The sequence below is a fragment of the Propithecus coquereli genome, unplaced genomic scaffold (genome assembly GCF_000956105.1).
Source record: "Propithecus coquereli isolate 6110/MARCELLA unplaced genomic scaffold, Pcoq_1.0 Scaffold821, whole genome shotgun sequence".
Classification (NCBI taxonomy): Eukaryota; Metazoa; Chordata; class Mammalia; order Primates; family Indriidae; genus Propithecus; species Propithecus coquereli.
In genome coordinates, this window is record NW_012154408.1 from 312,463 (window position 1) to 330,095 (window position 17,633).

Here is a 17,633-nt window from a genome sequence, read left to right on the forward strand (position 1 = left end):
CTGCCAAGATTGCGGGCCGGACTGACCAAGACTGGAGACACGCGGAGGGGTGGCCGTGGCGATTCCCGCCCAGGTAGTTTAGCCCCCAGCCCAGCGCTCGACCGTTCCCCACACTCCGTTTTGCGGGAGGCTGGTCCTCAGGTTTGTGTGGTCTAAGCGCTCCGCCATGCCCTGGGGAAGTCGGTCGTCGTCATTCTGATAGCGCCGCGTTTGCGAATGGGTTCAGGAATTCTCACCTCTAGTGGCGGAGAAACGAGTTAGGATACGTTAAGCACTCAATAAATGTTTAGTTTTTGCCCCACAGGGGTCGACATTTCCTGTGACGTTTAGCAAATAGGGTTGTAGCAACGTCGACGTTCGTAGTGTGTTTGTCAACCCGCTCAGAGCAGCCAGGCAGTTTGGAGATGGAAGACAGCTGCGGCCAGCCGGGGAGCATAGTCGGGGCTTGGGCAGCGGCCAGTAACGGGAGCCGCGGGCTAGCAAACCTTCACTCTGGGCTGCACGAAACTGCAGAGACTGTCCTTGTGACCCTGTCAACCTTAAATAATGAGATTCAGGAAACATGACTGAGTTTATTCGAGCCCAAAGCTTGAAGCTGGACACCCGGGAGCATGGGTTCACGTTGCCCTGAGTATTTACCGGTGAGCAGCAGTTACAAATGAGATTTTAAAGGAAAGAAGAGGCAGTTACATTAAAACAACAAGTTATTGATTGGCTATACATTGTTCTTTGTATCACAAAATCCAGGAACTCAAAGATGATGAGTGAAGCTGATAGTCTGGAACGAAATGACAGTCGCCCCATGCATGGGTGAAGAGGGTGACACTTAAGTCCCATACTCCTGTCTTGCTGGGCCTGATAAATTTTGCATACCTTGCATAGCTCAGACTGCTCCGAGCTTTTTTTTCTCAGCCCTCAAGGTTCATTTGCACTCTGTAACATTTCTAAGGTAAAAGGAAGTACTCTTAGACCAATTGGAAGGGTTCATAATGCCCAACCATTTCGGGGTAAAAAGGTGACTTTCCTTATAAGATAATGAGAAAATGGCCCATAGACATGCCTTTTCTGTGCAGTGATGTCATCATAGCTTACTGCAACTTCAAACTCTTGGTCTCAAGTGATCTTCCTGTCATATCGTCCCAAGTAGTTGGGACTACAGGTGTGTGCCACTACACCCAGCAAATTTTTCTATTTTTTGTAGAGTCGGGGTCTCACTCTTGCTCAGGCTGGTCTCGAACTCCTGGCCTCAAGTGATCCTCCCACCTCAGCCACTGCGCCTGACCAACATGCATTTTTATTTTTTGGCCCACATGGTGTTTTGAAGGAATATGGTAGTGAATTAGTCACTACCATTTAAAGACTGAAAGTTTAGATTGTAAAAACACAGTTTTCCAACTTCTGTAGAAAAATCAGACCAGGCAATATTGGACCCAGAATCCTGTATATTACCAATCACCTACAGCTGCTCCCTTCAGGTAAGACACAATCGTTTGCCTGACCACCTTGGCTCATTTATGTTACCTGCCTGGTTCCTGTAGGCATTTGAGGTTGCAACCCCTTGTGTAGAGTATTTTTTCTCAAACTCAAAAGTGGACTCTAAGGCTCAAATCAGCATCTTAACCCTCACAGGATTTCAAGCTATTAAAAATATCCTTTGATGAGTGCAATGCGCACCATCCAAGGGATGGGCACACTTGAAACTGGACTTGGGGGGGAGTGGGGAGGCAAGGGCAACATACATAACCTAAACATCTGTACCCCCATAATATGCTGAAATAAAAAAAAGTATCCTTTGAGACAGGCTAACACCTGTTATCTTTATTATTGAAAGATAACAGGCTCGACTCATTGGAACATTTATTCTGTTTTATGGAATGAAGTATTGCATGATTCTAGAATCACAGTAATGCCAAATGATCTTTAAACTAAAAAAATAATAATAATAACAGCTTTGTTTATGCAGTGCTTTATCACAACAACCTTTTTATGATGGTTCATTTTAATGATCCTAAAATATCTTGGTGAAGAAAGCACAGTATAATTAACCTCCGATGTCAGTACTTGGCCAAGGCCAACCAGTGATGCAGCCAGAATTCAACACAAGTCATACGGCTTTTCCAGCCAGTGCATTTGTCTGGTAGACTGGAATACAAGAATTGGGAGCTCAGGAAAGAGTCCAGGCTAGAGACAGATATTCAGGTATCCTCAGCATATAGCTCTAAGAGCAGAAGAGAGGACCAACAGAGACAGCATAGTTAGACATGGAGAAAGAGCAGCCAGGGAAGCAAGAAGAAAACCAAGAAAGTAGTATGTTATGGCATAGAGCCAAAGCAAGGGGGCAAAAGGTAGTTAAAAGTATCTAATTCCACTTAAAAGTCAAGTAGAAAAAAAACGAAAGGTGTGTGTTGGACTTATCCACAGTGAATCATTGGCGACCTCACTAAAAATGGTTTCATTGGAGCGGTGGGGTAGAAACTACACCTTACCATAAGTGGAAGAATGAAGAGATGAGGTAGAGATGGTAAGTGGAGATAACTCAGGGAAGTTTGGCTGTGGAGAAAAGAGTGGGAGCTAGAAGGATGATGTGTTGAGATGTTTTAAGATGGGAGATTCTTGAGTAGCCTGAAACTGATGGAAGGAAGCCAATAGAGAGGGAGGGTTTGCTGGTACAAAAGAGAGGGAAATGATGGGGTAAGGTCCCTTAGAAGATAGGAGGACAGTGACATCCAGAGTGTAGGTTGAAGTGTTTGCTTTGGACATAGGAAAAATACTTTCTTAGAAAGGAGGGAAGGAGGAAAAGTGGGTTGCAGTTGCCTATAACTTTATGTGTTTATTGGAATTAAGGTAAAGGAATTCTCTGATGGCTTCTGTTTGCATTGTGAATAAGGGAAAGAAAACATCGACTAAAAGTGAGAGGCGAGGTAGGAAACCCAAGGTTTAAGCAGTGTGGAAAAGATCTAAAATAGCTAATTTGGGAAACTTAATGAATAATTCACTGGAAAGCTTGAGATAGTTTGGAGGCCATGAACTTATACATGACCTCCCCATTTGACCTAGGATCAAATGGAGATTTCTAAATTGTGTAATTACTTGGGAAACCAGAGTCTATTGAGACTATTTATTTCATAAGTACTTATAGAACACCTTTATTTATTGGCACTGCAGTACATGCTATAGTAACATCATCTTAACCCAAATCTGTATGTCTACATTCTTCTCCTTAGATGTTTGTTCTTAGATATCTTAGATACATCACCTCATATATACATATAAACAAAACTGAATTTATGGTTGTAATCCCCAAACCTGTTCCCCTGCACTAGATTTCATAGAGATTAAGAGGATCATTTCATAATGATGAAAGGGTGAATTCATCAAAAGGACATAATAATCATAAACATGTATGTACCTAATAACAAAGCTCTAAAATGCATGAAGCAAAAACTAATGGAACTGCAAGGAGAGATTTTTTTAAAAATCACAATTATATTTGCAGAAGATTCCTTTTTCAGTAAATGATAGGACAGGTACCCAGAAAATCACTAAAGATATGGTAGACTTGAACAACACTGTCGACCAACTTGACCTAATGAACATTGGTAGAACACTCCCCACAACAACAACAGAATACACAATTTTTTAAGTGTGTAACGAAAATTTGCTAAGCCAGATCATATTCTGGGCTATGAAACAAGTATATTCTCTAACCAGAATGAAATTAAATTAGAAATCAATAACATCTGGAAAATCCTTTAAATATTTAGAAACTGAATAACCCACTTCTAAATAACCCTTGGGTCAAAGGAAAAATCACAAGGGAAATTAGAAGATATTGTACACTAAATGAAAATGCAGGATTTGAAAATTTGTGGGATGCAGCTAAAGCACTATTAGAAAATAGGTCAATGACCTCAGCATTCATCTTAAGAAATTATAAAAATAAGAGCAAATCGGCTGGGTACAGTGGATCACACCTGTAATCCTAGCACTCTGGGAGGCTGAAGCAGCAGGATTGCTTGAGCTCAGGAGTTTGAGACGAGCTTGAGCAAGAGCAAGACCCTGTCTCTACTAAAAATAGAAGATTTAGCTAGGTGCAGTGGCACACGCCTGCAGTCCCAGCTACTCTGGAGGATGAGGCAGGAGAATCACTTGAGCCCAGGAGTTTGAGTTTGCAGTGAGCTATGATGATGCCACTGCACTCTACCCAAGTGACAGAGCAGGACTTTGTCTCAAGAAAGGAAAAAAAAAAAAGCAAATGAAACCCAAAGTCAGTATAAAAAAGGAGATAATAAATATCAATGGAATTCAATGAAATAGAAAATAAAAACAATAAAGTCAGTGAAACCAGAAGCTGATTTTTTGAGATTAATAAAATGGAAAAATCTCTGGTCAGATTGAACAAGTAAAAGAAATGGCTCAAATTATCAATATCAGGAGAAATGACATCATTGCTGAAAGGATAACATAAAATGTAATGAACAACTTTATGCCAATAAATTTAACAAATTAGATAAAATGAAGAAATTCACTGAAAGAAAAAACTACTTAAGCTCACTTAAGAAGAAATAGATAACCTAAATAGCTCTCAATCTGTTAAAATACTGAATTTGTAGTTGAAACTGTTCCCTCAAAGAAGACTCCAGACTTAGATGGCTTCACTGGGAATTCCACCAAGCAATTCTATGCAAACTCTTATAGGAAATTGAAGAAAGGGCTGGGCGCAGTGGCTCACGCCTATAATCCTCCCACTTTGGGAGGCCAGCGCAGGAGGATTGCTTGAGGTCAGGAGTTTGAGACCAGCCTGAGCAAGTGTGAGACCCCATCTCTACAAAAAAATAGAAAAATTAGTTAAGCATGGTGGCACACGTCTGTAGTCCCAGCTACTCAGGAGGCTGAGGCAGGAAGATTGCTTGAGTCTAGGAGTTTGAGGTTGCAGTGAGCTATGATGATACCACTGTATTCTAGCTGAGGTAACAGAGCAAGACCCTATCTCAAAAAAAGAAAAAGAAAATTGAAGGAAGGAATTATTTCCCAAATCATTGTTCCTAACTGTTATTCTGACACCAGAACTCAGCAAGGACATTACAAGAAACTATAGACTAATACCTCTCATGAGCATAGATACAAAAATTCTTTCAAAACATTCTATAACAAATTGAATCCAACACTGTATAAAAAGGATAATACACCATGACTAAGTGGGGTTCATCCCAGGAAAGCAAAGTTGGCTTAGCATTTGAAAATTGATCATTGTAATTCACACTATTAAAATTAAGAGTAAAAAAGAAAAAAATGGATTGTTTCAACAGATATAGAGAAAAGGATTTAATAAAATCCAATATCTGTTCCTAATTTAAAAAAAAATAAAAACTAGCTGGGCATGCTGGCTCATGCTTGTAATCCCTGCACTTTGGGAGGCCAAGGTGGGAGGATCACTTGAGGCCAGGAGTTTGAGACCAGCCTGAGCAATGTAGTAAGACCTCATCTCTACAAAAACTAAAAAAAATTAGCCAGGTATGGTAGTGTGCTACTCAGGAGATTCATGTAGGAACATCACTTGAGCCAGGGAGTTCACGGTTGCAATGAGCTGTGATTGTACCACTGCATTCCAGCATGGGAGAAAGAGTGAGACCCTGTCTCAAAAAAATAAAAAATAAATTTAAAAACTGAGCAAATGAGGTATAAAATGTCATTTCCTCAACATGGTAAGGGTATCTGTGAAAAACCTATAGCTAACATCATATGGAATAATAAAAGATTGAATGTTTTTCCCCAGAGGTAAGTAACAAGCCAAGATTGTCTGGTCTCACTACTTCCAATAGCATTGTACTGGAAATTCTAGCCAATGTAATAAGGCAAGAAAAAGCATCCAGATTGAAAAGAAGTAAAATTTGTTTATTTGCAGATGGCATAATCATCTACGTCAGAATTCTTCAACCTTGACACTATCGACGCATTGGGCCAGTTAATTCCTTATTGCTGTGGTGGGGGTCGGGGGAGTTTCCATGTGTTGTATTAATAGAATGTTTAACAGCATCTCTGACCTCTCCTGGCTAGACACCAATAACACAGCCACCACTGTGACAATCAAAAATGTCTCCAGACATTTACCAAATGTTTTCTTCCTAGGGGAGGCAAAATCACTGTCAGTAGAGAACCACTGCCCCTTGTATTAATAAAAATATCAGATGGGGCCGGGCATGGTGGCTCACACCTGTAATCCTAGCTCTCTGGGAGGCCGAGGCGGGCAGATGGTTTGAGCTCAGGAGTTCGAGACCAGCCTGAGCAAGAGTGAGACCCCGTCTCTACTAAAATTAGAAAGAAATTAATTGGATAACTAAAAATATATAGAAAAAGTTAGCCGGGCATGGTGGCACATGCCTGTAGTCCCAGCTACTCAGGAGGCTGAGGCAGGAGGATCGCTTGAGCCCCAGGAGTTCAAGGTTGCAATGAGCTGTGATTGTACCACTGCATTCCAGCATGGGAGAAAGAGTGAGACCCTGTCTCAAAAAAAAAAAAAAAAATATCAGATGGAATCTACAAAAAGAGCTACTAGAACTACTGAGTTTAGCAAGGTTGCAGGATACAAGATAGATGTGCAAAAATATATTTCTACATACTAGCAACAAATATTAGAAGTTAAAATTAGAAAAAAATACAATTTATAATAGCATCAAAAAGTATAAAATATTTTGGCTGGATCTGAAAAAAGATGTGCAAGATTTGTACATTGAAAACTACAAAAGTTTACTGAGAGGAATTAAAAACTTTAATAAATGGAGAGAGATACCATATTTATAAATCAGGAAATTCAATGTTGTTAAAATATCAATTCTCCACAAATTGATCCATAGATTCAATGCAATCCAGCTAAATTCCCAGCAGACTTCTTTTATAGAAATTGACACACTGATTCTAAAATTTATTTGGATCTGCAGAGGAGCTAGAATAGCCAAAACAAGTTTGAACAAGGACAAAATTGTATGACTTACATTACCTAACTTCAACATTTATTATAAAGCCACAGTACTCAAAACAGTATGGTGTCGATCTAAAGATAGCTAAGTAGGTAAATGGAACAGAAAAGAGTACAGAAATTGGCCTACAGGCGTCTGGCCAATTGATTTTTTTACAAAGGAGCAAAAGTAGTTCCCTGGAGAAAGTGTAGTCTTTCCAACAAATGATGCTGGAAAATATTGGATGTCCATATGTTTAAAAAATGAACCTAACCTATACCTTGCACTATATATAAAAAACTAACTCAAAATAGATCAGAAATCTAAACATGATACCTAAAACTATAAAACTTCTAGAAGAAAACATAGAAAAAATCCTTGAACTATGAGGCTTTTTAGATATGATACCAAACACATGATCCATAAAAGATACAGATAAAGTGAATTTCGTCAATATTAAGAACTTCAAAATACATTGTTGAAAGTAGCCAATACGTTCAGTAGGTGAGTGGATAAAGAAACTGATAATGTCCGTAGTACTGAATATTATTCAGTAATCAAAAGCTATCAAGGCACATAAGACTTGGAGACACTTTAAATGCACATTGCTAAGTGAAAGAAGCCACTCTGAAAAGGCTGCAGACTGTGTGATTCCAACTGTGTGACCTGGAAAAGGCAAAACTATGGAGATAGTAAAAAGATCAGTGGTTGCTGATGATTCAGGGAAAAAGAGGTAAGGTGGGACACCGGAGATTTTTAGGGTGGTAACCCTATTCTGTGTGATACTGTATTGGTGGATACAAGTCATTTTATATTTGTCAAAACCCATAGAATGTACAACACAAAGAGTGACCCCTTGTGTAAACTGTGGGCTTAATTATAATGTATATGTATTGGCTTATCAATTGTAACGAATGTGCCACACTAATGTAAGATGTTAATAATAGGGAAAATGGGGAGCAATGTGAAGGTATATAATGGCATTCTGTACTTTCTGCTCAATTTTTCTGTAAACCTAGAACTGCTTTTTTAAAAAGTCTATTAATTTTTTAAAAATACACTCTTGAGGGAATGAAAAGACAGCCCAGAGTGGGAGAAAATATTTGCGAATAATAAATCTTTATAGTGTCCTTTGAAGCACAAAAATTTTTCATTTTGATGAAGTCCAATTTACATATTTTTTATTTTGTTGCTTGTGCCTTTAGTGTCATGTTTAAGGATCTTTTCTTAAACCCAATGCCATGAAGATTTTCTTCAATGTTGTCTCCTAAGAGTTTTACAGTTTTAGCTCTTCCATTTAGGTCTTTGATCCATTTTTGAGTTAATTTTTGTATGCAGTATGAGGCAGGGTCTAATTTCATTCTTTTGTATGTGGGTATTCAGTTGTCCCAACACTATTTGTTGAAAAGACTATTCTTTCCCTGTTAAATGGTCTTGGCACCCTTGTCAAAAATCAGTTGACCATAATGTAGTGATTTATTTCCGAACTCTGTTCCGTTGATCTGTGTCTTTATGCCAGTACTGTACCGTCTTGATCACTGTAGCTTTGTACTGTTTTAAAATTGGTAAATATGAGTATTCCAAATCTTTTCTTCTTTTTTCAAGATTGTTTTGGCTATTCTGGGTTCCTTGAATTTCCATATGAATTTTGGGATCAGTTTGTTTATTTCTACATAGAAGGCCGTGGAATTTTGATAGGCGTTGCATTGATTCTATAGATCCACTTGGAAAGCATTGCTATCTTAACAATATTAAGTCTTCCAATTCATGAACAAAGGATGTCATTCCATTTATTTAGGTCTTATTTCTTATTAATAATAATAGTCTCTTTCAGCAATGTTTTGTACTTTTGTTAAATTTGTTCCTAAGTTTTTTGGTGCTATTATAAATGGAATTTTCTTAATTTTATTCTCAGATTGTTACAGAAACACAGTTGATTTTTCTATATAAATCTTTTTTCCTGCAACCTTATACTCATTTATCAGTTCTAATTGTTTTTTCTGTGGATTCCTTAGGATTTTCTATAATATATACAAAATTACATCATCTGCAAATAGAGACAGTTTTATTTCTTCCTTTCAAATCTGTGTTCCTCCTATTAATACTTTGTTTTCTTGCCAGATTGCCCTGGCTAGAACCTCCAGTATAATATTTAATAGAAGTATGAAAGCAAACATCCTTGTCTTGCTTTTGATCTTAGGGGGAAGTTTTCAGTCTTTCACCATTAAGTATGATGTTAGCTGTAGGTTTTTTTTATAGTTGCCCTTTATCAGGTTGAAGAAGTTTCCTTCCATTCCTAATTTCTTGAGTGTTTTAATCATGAAGAGGTATTGGATTTTCTCAACTGCTTTTTCTGCATGTATGGGGATGATCATGTGGTTTTTGTCTGTTGTTTTATAGATATTGTTAACAGAAAAAACCAAACTGTAAAATAATTTAAAGAGCTGAATTCTGAGCTGAACGTGACTATTGCCTGGAGCTGCACAATCTCAAGAGATCCTGAGAAGTGAGGTGCTCCAGGTGGCCAGGTTACAGTTTGGTTTTATATATTTTAGGGAGATAGGAACTGCAGGTAAGATCATATATCAATCAATACGGTGAAAGTATACATTGGTTTGGCCCAGAAAGGTGGGACATCTCAAAGCAGGGGCTTACAGGTGATAGATGGGTTCAGAGATTCTTTGATTTGTAATTGGGTAAAGAAATAAAGCTTTGTCTAAAGGCTTGGAATCAGTAGAAGGAAAGTTTTAAGATAAGGAAGTCTGCTAATCAGAGAGCAAGCCACAACATAGTGACTCCTGACTTAACCTTTGCCTTGCATGGCCTTAGGTCCTATTTGCAATTAGTCTCAACCACAAAAGGGAAGGGGTATAACAAGGCATGTCTGACCTCCCTTCTCTTCATGGTTGAAAGCTCAGCTCTAGGTTTTTCTGGGGTCTTGGCCAAGAGGGGGTCCATTCAGTCAGCAGGGGCTTAGGATTTTATTTTTAGTTTACAATATGGTATGCTGCACTAATTGATTTTCAGATTTTAAATCAACCTTGCATTCTTGGAATAAATCCCACTTGGTCGTGGTATATAATCCTATTTATATGTTGCTGGACTCCATTTGTTAACATTTTGTTGAGGATTTTTCCTTCCATATTCAATATTTATTATTTTTTTAAAAATAAATTTTAATTGAAAAAAATTAACCATATAAAAAGTTCTAGAAAACAAGATAATGGACATCTGTTTCTCATTGTTAGTCAGTACTCAAAGAACCAGAGGTTACTTTTCATCTTATTTTTATCAGAATAAGCCCCCTCTGGCTATCTTTCCTACTAATTTTGAGTAAAAACTCTGGACAAAATACTAAAAGAAAAAATACCCAAAAGCTAGTGGGTTGGGAAGGGGGGTCAAACTTGAAGTTAGTGACACAGGTATGAGTTTCCAACTTTTTAAACCTCTTTTCTCATGGCTTTGACCCCAGACCAGTCCTCAGTGGCAGGGTTGTGCTGTGGGGTTGTTGCACAGGCAGTGAAAACTCTGACAGAAACCCTCATCTTTCTGCCCAGAGTAGCTGTGAACAGGGACGCCTTCAAACAGAAGCATGTGAGAGAAAGACAAAGGAACTAGAACTTTGAAAAAGAAGAGGGGACTCACTCTACCAGATGTCAGGACTTAACTGTGAAGCCACAGTCAAGATGGCAGTATTGGCAGAAGGATAGACACATAACCAGTGGAATAGAACAGACTTCCAAAAGTATGGTCCATGAATTTTGACCACAGTGCAAAGCCAATTCAGTAGAGAAAGGATAGTCTTTTCAAAGAGTGATATGGCAACAATTTGACATCTATCTGCAAAAAAGGGAGAATCAATTATACCTTGCACAGTATGTGAAAAATTACTCAAAATAGATCACAGACCTCAAGTAGAACGTAAAACCTTAAAACTTCTAGAAGAAAACAGAAAATCTGTGTGGTCTTGTGTTAGGCAAAGAGTTCTTAGATATGGCACTAGAAGGGTGGTCCATGCTGTACCTCCCTCCACCTCTCTGACCTCTGACCAGCCCCACCATCTCAATCCTCTGATACTTTTGCTGGGGGAAGCAGCGTCCTCTTCAAAGTAAAACCCAGGGGATACTTTCCTGTTACTCTTCCTTCATTTCTGAAGGGCTCACCCCTGGGGACCCTTCCTGAAGATGCTTCCTCCACAGAAGGCCTGAGAGGCCTCGTGTCCTGCCCGCTCTGGCCCACGTACCTCTCCCTCTGACAACCCCATGATGTCCAGGTAGCTCAGGCCTCATGCTTCTGACTCCACATGGGGCCATCTCATCCTCCATAACAGTGTGCACTGGTGACTCCAAAGTCTACGTCTGTAGCCCAGCCTTTTCCTCACATGGGCCTGTGTCCACCCCACAGCTCACCTCATGGACAGTCCAGATGCCTTTCCTGTGTTTCGGGAAACATGGCCAAAGCACACAGGTCATCTTCCCTCAGGAACGTGCCCTGTCCCACTTTCCTTCTCTTGGGTGGCACCAGGGCCTCGTCTCCCCATCATCTGTCACCCCTCTTCCAAGGTGGGCAGGTCTATGCAAACCTACCACCAAAGTCCAAGGAAACTGAGAGTCGGAAGAAAGAGGCTGACATATCCAGTTTCTCAAAAAGAAACATTTCATAGGGACCTATGAACAGAAGCCATGTCTTGGCAGCCATGGGACAGGATGGTGGATGCCCACACCATCACCCCAGACCCAGGGCTTCCACACCATGGAAAGGACAGGCGGGACCCTGGAGCAGACCTCTGAGAGGGGCAAGGGTGCCGGATGAACCTGCCTAAGGGCAGGAACAGTAGATAAAGCAGAAACCTAGAGGTGCCCCCAGCAGGGGTTACTCAGAAGTCAGCCTGGGTCAGCACCCAAGGTGGAGCTGCTTCAGCCTCCACAGCCCTCCCCCACAACCCCCATACCTTCCCGCACCTCCCTGTCCCCTGGTGCTGCCAGGCCACCTTCCTCTCTCACCTGATTGCGGCAGCCACCTCCTGACCAGCCTTCTGTTCTCTCTCCTCTGTACCAGCGGTGCCTGGCTGCAGGTCAGCATCAAACTTCTGGCCGTGCCTCAGATCTGTGTGATGCCTCAGACTCCCCGCGTGCAATGTAAAGTCTGTCGTGCCCAGTTTGTGGGGACTCACGGCTGCTCTCACTGCGCAGCCTGGTTGCCACGAGGATGCCTCCAGCTACCCCACCATACTTCAGTCTGCTCCCAGGAGGCACTGGGGTCACTTCTGTCCAGAGCAGCCTCTACCTGGCATGTTGCTTGTCTTCCCAGACTCACCTCTGATATTACAAATGCCCAGGAGCTCTGTGCTAAGGGAGCCACAGCCGCAGCTGTGGCATTTGCTGGTGTGCACCCAGCCCTGGCTCCTGCGGGTGGACTAGAGGAGGGACATGAGTGACAGCACCTGTCTGGTGCTAGCTGGTGACTCGGGGCCTTGATTGCCCCAAAGGTTACAGCTACAGTGTGGCCCCTGCAGGAAACAGAGAGCCCCTAGTACACGTGCACAGGCACTGAGGCTCCCAGTGACCTGGGGCCCCAGCGGGCACTGTGTTCCTGCTCCATGTTTAGGTGTGCTGTGGGGTCAGGGGCCTCAGGCCCCTACCTGGCAACATGGTGTGTCTGACCACATGTCAGATGCAATGCACCTTCACCCATCTCTCCCTTTTCTTGAGGGGAAACTGAGGCCCAGGGCATGTCTCTTGCCCAGATATGTGCTCAGCAGTGGCAGGGCAGGGGTGGGGTCTGATGCTGGCCCTCTTAGCTGGAGGCTGGAAATTTGAGGGGCCTCCTGGGAGAGGACAGAGCAGCATGGGCCTTCCTGCCACCTCAGCCACAGCCAAGCCCCCTGCCTGGGGAAGCACCTCCATCCCTGGCCCTGCACCGTGGCTAAAGCTGCAGAGGGAGGCCTCCTGGAGCACTCCACCAGCATGCTCAGAGCTGTGCTTCCTTCCAGCTCCTGTGACCACCAGGCAGCGGTCCCACCATGTCCCAGCCCCAGACCCCAGAGCAGGTGCTCGATACACAGGGGGACTGTGCCCCAGGCAAGAGGGACGAGGACTCCGGAGAGGGGACCCAGTGTTCCCACCGCATGCTCAGCTTCAGCGACGCTCTGCTGTCCATCATTGCCACCGTCATGGTCTGTATGGGGCCCTCAAGGAACTGCCCAGCCTACTTCAGACCCATCCCCAGCCACTCGGGCAGTTTGGGGAGTGCCCAGCACTGACTCTGAGGTTCCAATACCACTGTGTCCCAGCAGTGGTCAGTGCCTGGTTCAAGGAGCATCTCTCCATTCCTTTTGTCTCTTTGTTCCTTTAGATCCTGCCTGTGACCCACACGGAGATCTCCCCAGAACAGGTAATGAGAGCAGGGTGTGTTTGTGTCATGTGTCCACAAGAAGACTCACGGGTCCACAGATGGGGCCTGGGCCCAGGAGCCAGCCCCACGCACCTACAGCTTCTAAGGCTCGCGGGGCAGGGCCTCACTTGGAGGGGAAGGGGTTGTAGGTGCTTTTTCCCTCAGCTGCAACAGCTCAGCATGTGCCCACCCAACCCGAGAGGTCCTGGCCTTGTTGGGGAGGGAATGGAGGCTGGGCTCAGTGCACACAGGCAGTGCCCTTGAGCAAGCCTGAAGGACAGGTTCGGGAAGGAGGGTGGCCTGCCCTGAGAGGCTGGTGTCCACAGAGCAGCAGTGTGTTCTGCTGGGAGGGAGCTCCCCCGGTGGGGTGTCTGCCCTTTGCCCGAGGGTGGCCCTCATAATAGGTACTGCAACTAAACAGAGGGCAGGCTGCCCAGCCTTGGCGGAGACACTTCCACCCTGGCCTACTCAACATGGTTTCAACTGAGAGGTGAGTGGGGAAAAGTTTTAAAAGCAGAGTTTGTTTATAGCCAACTTATTGAAATTTTTCTGAGTTAAAGAGCAACATGTAGCTGGCTGTGGTGGTGCTTGCCTGTAGTCCCAGCTACTCGGGAGGCGGAGCAGGGAGGATCCCTTGAGCCCAGGAGTTGGAGGCTGCAGCGAGCTATGATGATGCCATGGCACTCCAGCCTGAGGGACAGAGCAAGACCTTGTCTGTAAATAAATAATTAGAAAAAGCACAACATGTAGTATCTTAGAAGCTGAACTATTTCAGAAGGCATTCGGGGTGCATGTGTGTCATCACACCAGCCGTGCAGGCACAGCAAGCCAGAGGAGTGAAGACCTGTCTGTTCTCGGGCCCGACGCACAGCTGAGGTCTGGGCTCCAGTTCCGACTTCTGAGCTGAGCCGGATGGCACTGGGAAGTCCTGGGAGCTGCTCAGAGTTTGGCTTTTGGTCTGTGAAAAGGTGATAATGATACCTTTCATAGGGTTTTGCTGAGAATTAAGTAGAAATGCAGGTTAGGCCTGGGCCGGCTCTCAGGGAGACCCTGAGCATCTGTAGGCAGCCCCGGTGCAGGTGCCTGGCTCGTGGCAGTCCTGAGTGGAAATTTCCCGCCCTCCCCACCGGGGCTGAGCGTCGGAGTGAGCCCCCAGCAGATGCTCAGGAAAGCTGCATCTGCACCAGAGGCTGTCCTGGCTCGGGAGCCTCCTCCAGGAAGCCGCAGGGAAGGCTCAGCGTGATGCGGTCGTGAGGTGCTTGCCTCTGCCACCGATTTCGGAACAGAATGTCAGAGCGCAGCCACATGGATGTGAGATACCTAGACCAGGAGGTCACATGAAAATAAAGCTTCATTTGTGGTTAAAAGTAGGAAAACCCTGTGAGACCAAACCTATTCACACTTCTCTGCAGTGAGGGTCATCTCTTGGAGACTAACATCTTAGTGCCAAGTCTCTTCTTTGTGCGCCCTGACTGATTCACACAGAGTCCTGGGCTCGGATCGTTCCTGGAGCCTCATTCAGAGAAGACACAGTTGTGGGAAGAAGGAAAAGCCCAACGTGCTTCCAGAGGAAGGGACCAGAACAATGGATGCCTCCTGTGACCCAGAGGGTGTTCACGGGGCTGTTCTCACTCTGATCAAAAGAAAAAGACTAGTTAAACCTTGGAAAACCCAGTGATTCAAAAAACATGGCAGTGCCTGATAGGCAAAGTAACTGGACTGGATGCTAAGTTGGTGGCGTAGAGGCCTGCCTGCAAACAAAGAGAAAGTGATGGGTTTTCTGTTTTGAGTATTTGTTGATGAAGCACCACACGCCTTCCATGATTTCATGGTAAGAGCTCCGTGTGGAGCACAGCTCCTGCCTGCGACTCTGTTCCAGCCGTGGGCCACAGTGGAGTTGCTTACCAGATAATGCCCTGTGTAACCCTGACATGGCTCACACAGTGGGATTTAAACCCCAAGGCGATGGTGTGTGGGGAGGCCTTAGGGGTAATCAGGTCTGGAGAGCGGAGCCTCGTGAATGGGGCTAGTGACCTTAGAAAAGTGCTAGGGGAGGAGGCCCTTCCGTCCTTTCCTGTGAGGACACCAGCATGGTGCCATATGTGAGGAACAGGCCCTCACCAGGCCTTCACTCCCTATCCTGTTTATGCGCCCTCATGGTCTAGGGAGCCCATCTCCACGGGATCTCCCCAAGAGCTGACATTTCAGTGGGAAAATTGTCCACAAAAGACTCCAAACCACACGTCTATGGAAGTGGGTGATGGATCACTGCCCCGGAGAAAGGGTGGAGGCCCGGGGATGGCCTGCAGTTGTCAGGGAAGACGGGTCAGGCACAGGACAGAGGCTGAGCCCAGACTGGAGAGTTTCTGGGCTCTGCTTGGGGGGCCAGACCCCTCCCAGGCACTTCACAGAGCCCTCCTGGGAGTTACCCTGCTCTGGGGCAAGGCTGGGCACCACACAGTGCCATCCCAGGAGATGATCACATTAGGTTACACATGTGTAGCTTTATTCTAATAGTAATTTTCTTTTATTCTAGCATTTTGACAAAAGTATACAGAAACTTCTAGCAACTAGGATTGCTGTCTACCTGATGACGTTTCTGATCGTGACTGTGGCCTGGGCAGCACACACAAGGTGGGGGCCAGCTCTTCCGAGGCAGGCCTACATCTCAGAACCTGCTCGGTGCAGGTGCTGGGTGGGTGGAGGCTGCTCCTTCCCAGCCTCACCCAGGGTCTCTTGGTGGAGCCCAGGGCCTGGGACAGTGGAGTGGACCCATTAGAGTTTGTCAGTGCTGCCGCTGCCCACTAGAGCCGCCACAAGACCAGGAGCAGGCAAGGGGACGGCGCTCAAGCCGCGTCCCCTGAGACACTGGCCAAGGCCATTGCACGATGTGCAGGGCCCCTCCTCAGCCCCTCTCTGTTCCCTGGGACTCACAGGCTGAACTGGGGAGGAAAGACCTCTAGAAGCCAGGGGGAATGTGGCCCGGCATACCCTCTCCCGTGGGGGGCTGGGGGCTTTTCTCCCATCACAGCCTCCCCTGGCACCAAGCCCTGTGGGGGCACAAGAGCTGCTGCAGTCTCCAGCCCTCAGGCCCACACAGCCACCGAGAAGTCAGGGGCAGCTCAGCAGCTCCAAAGGCCTGCTCTGGAGATACCGTCCTCAGCAGCTGCCAAGTGCACACAGTAGTCCGTGGGTTGACTCTGGCTTTGTGTCAGGAGAAAATGACAGGGACACCTGGGAGTGAACAGGGTGCTTTTTGGGGAACTTGTGTTTGCTTCTTTGTGTTTCCAAACGTATGCTAGGTAGTATTTTATATTGGTGAAAAATGACATTTCTTAATGTTTTAACCAGAGAACACTGGAAAGAGTTTGTACATGTTCAGTTGTATTAGAACCACAATTGATCAATGACCTGTCTTTTCCTCTTTGTCTTAAATTTTTTAGATTGTTCCAAGTTGTTGGGAAAATAGATGATACACTTGCCTTGCTCAACTTGGTGAGTATTTTCCTGTCATTTTTTGGGGAAATGCTTTTAGTTTAGAGTTTAACCCTCTAAGGAAGAGTGGAAGGCAGCTGTTGGCTTCTTCTCTCATGGCCTCTGGTTCCTCGTAGCCTGGATCTGACCTCGCTGGAAGTGCCTTCGAGGGCCCCTCCCCGTGGCATTCCCACCCGCATCTCCACCCAGATAAACCCTGGGTCCAGCTAAGGGGCTGAGCCCCTCCCATCTAACCCAGGCCAGAGCACAGCCTCCTGGGGGGAGGCTCTGACCCTGGGCGGCCCACCACTCTGAATTGGAGGGGGCCCTCTGGGTGCTTCACAGCTGTCCCTCCCCGACAGGCATGCATGATGACCATCACCCTTCTGCCCTACACGGTGAGTTGCACGCCCCCTATGCTCCCCTGAAGCTTCGCCAAGCACTCCCTTGGGTGCAGGGCCCAGGGCCTAGGGTTGCAAAAGTGAGAAGGTTCTAGGGGCTGCCTAGGGCTTTCGGGCTGGGGGTGGGGAGAGTCAGAGACCACCAATACTTCCAGCCCTGCTCGGCCCCCAGCCCACCACTCCTGCCCACCCCAGGCCTGTCCCCAGCCTGGCCCCCGTCCACACACCCATCGCCGCCCAGGCCATAGAAGGGCTCACACTCCGAGTTCTGACAGAGTGGGCCAGTCTGGGCTTGCAGGGCTCACAAAGCATCAGGGTCTAGGGAGTTCTGTATGGACTTGGCTCCTGTGGGGCTCTGGACACACCTGGCTGTGGCAGCTCTACTTCCCAGAGCATGGCACAGAGACAG

General features: G+C 45.3%; 1 protein-coding gene across 3 annotated transcripts in view; it reads left to right on the forward strand.

Moving 5' to 3' along the window:
• The window catches only part of TMEM175 (transmembrane protein 175), a 23,380-nt gene continuing 5,747 nt past the window's right edge, over nt 1-17,633 (forward strand). For 2 of the 3 annotated variants that reach the window (XM_012663689.1, XM_012663691.1), the window contains exons 1-6: nt 1-73; nt 12,949-13,131; nt 13,311-13,349; nt 15,886-15,983; nt 16,793-16,844; nt 17,186-17,221. In XM_012663689.1, coding sequence (XP_012519143.1) covers nt 12,979-13,131; nt 13,311-13,349; nt 15,886-15,983; nt 16,793-16,844; nt 17,186-17,221 — 378 coding nt within the window. In that variant the 5' untranslated portion in view covers nt 1-73; nt 12,949-12,978. Of the gene's footprint in view, nt 74-12,948; nt 13,132-13,310; nt 13,350-13,638; nt 13,840-15,885; nt 15,984-16,792; nt 16,845-17,185; nt 17,222-17,633 lie in introns of those variants that run through there. The other variant, XM_012663690.1, reaches the window with a different exon arrangement.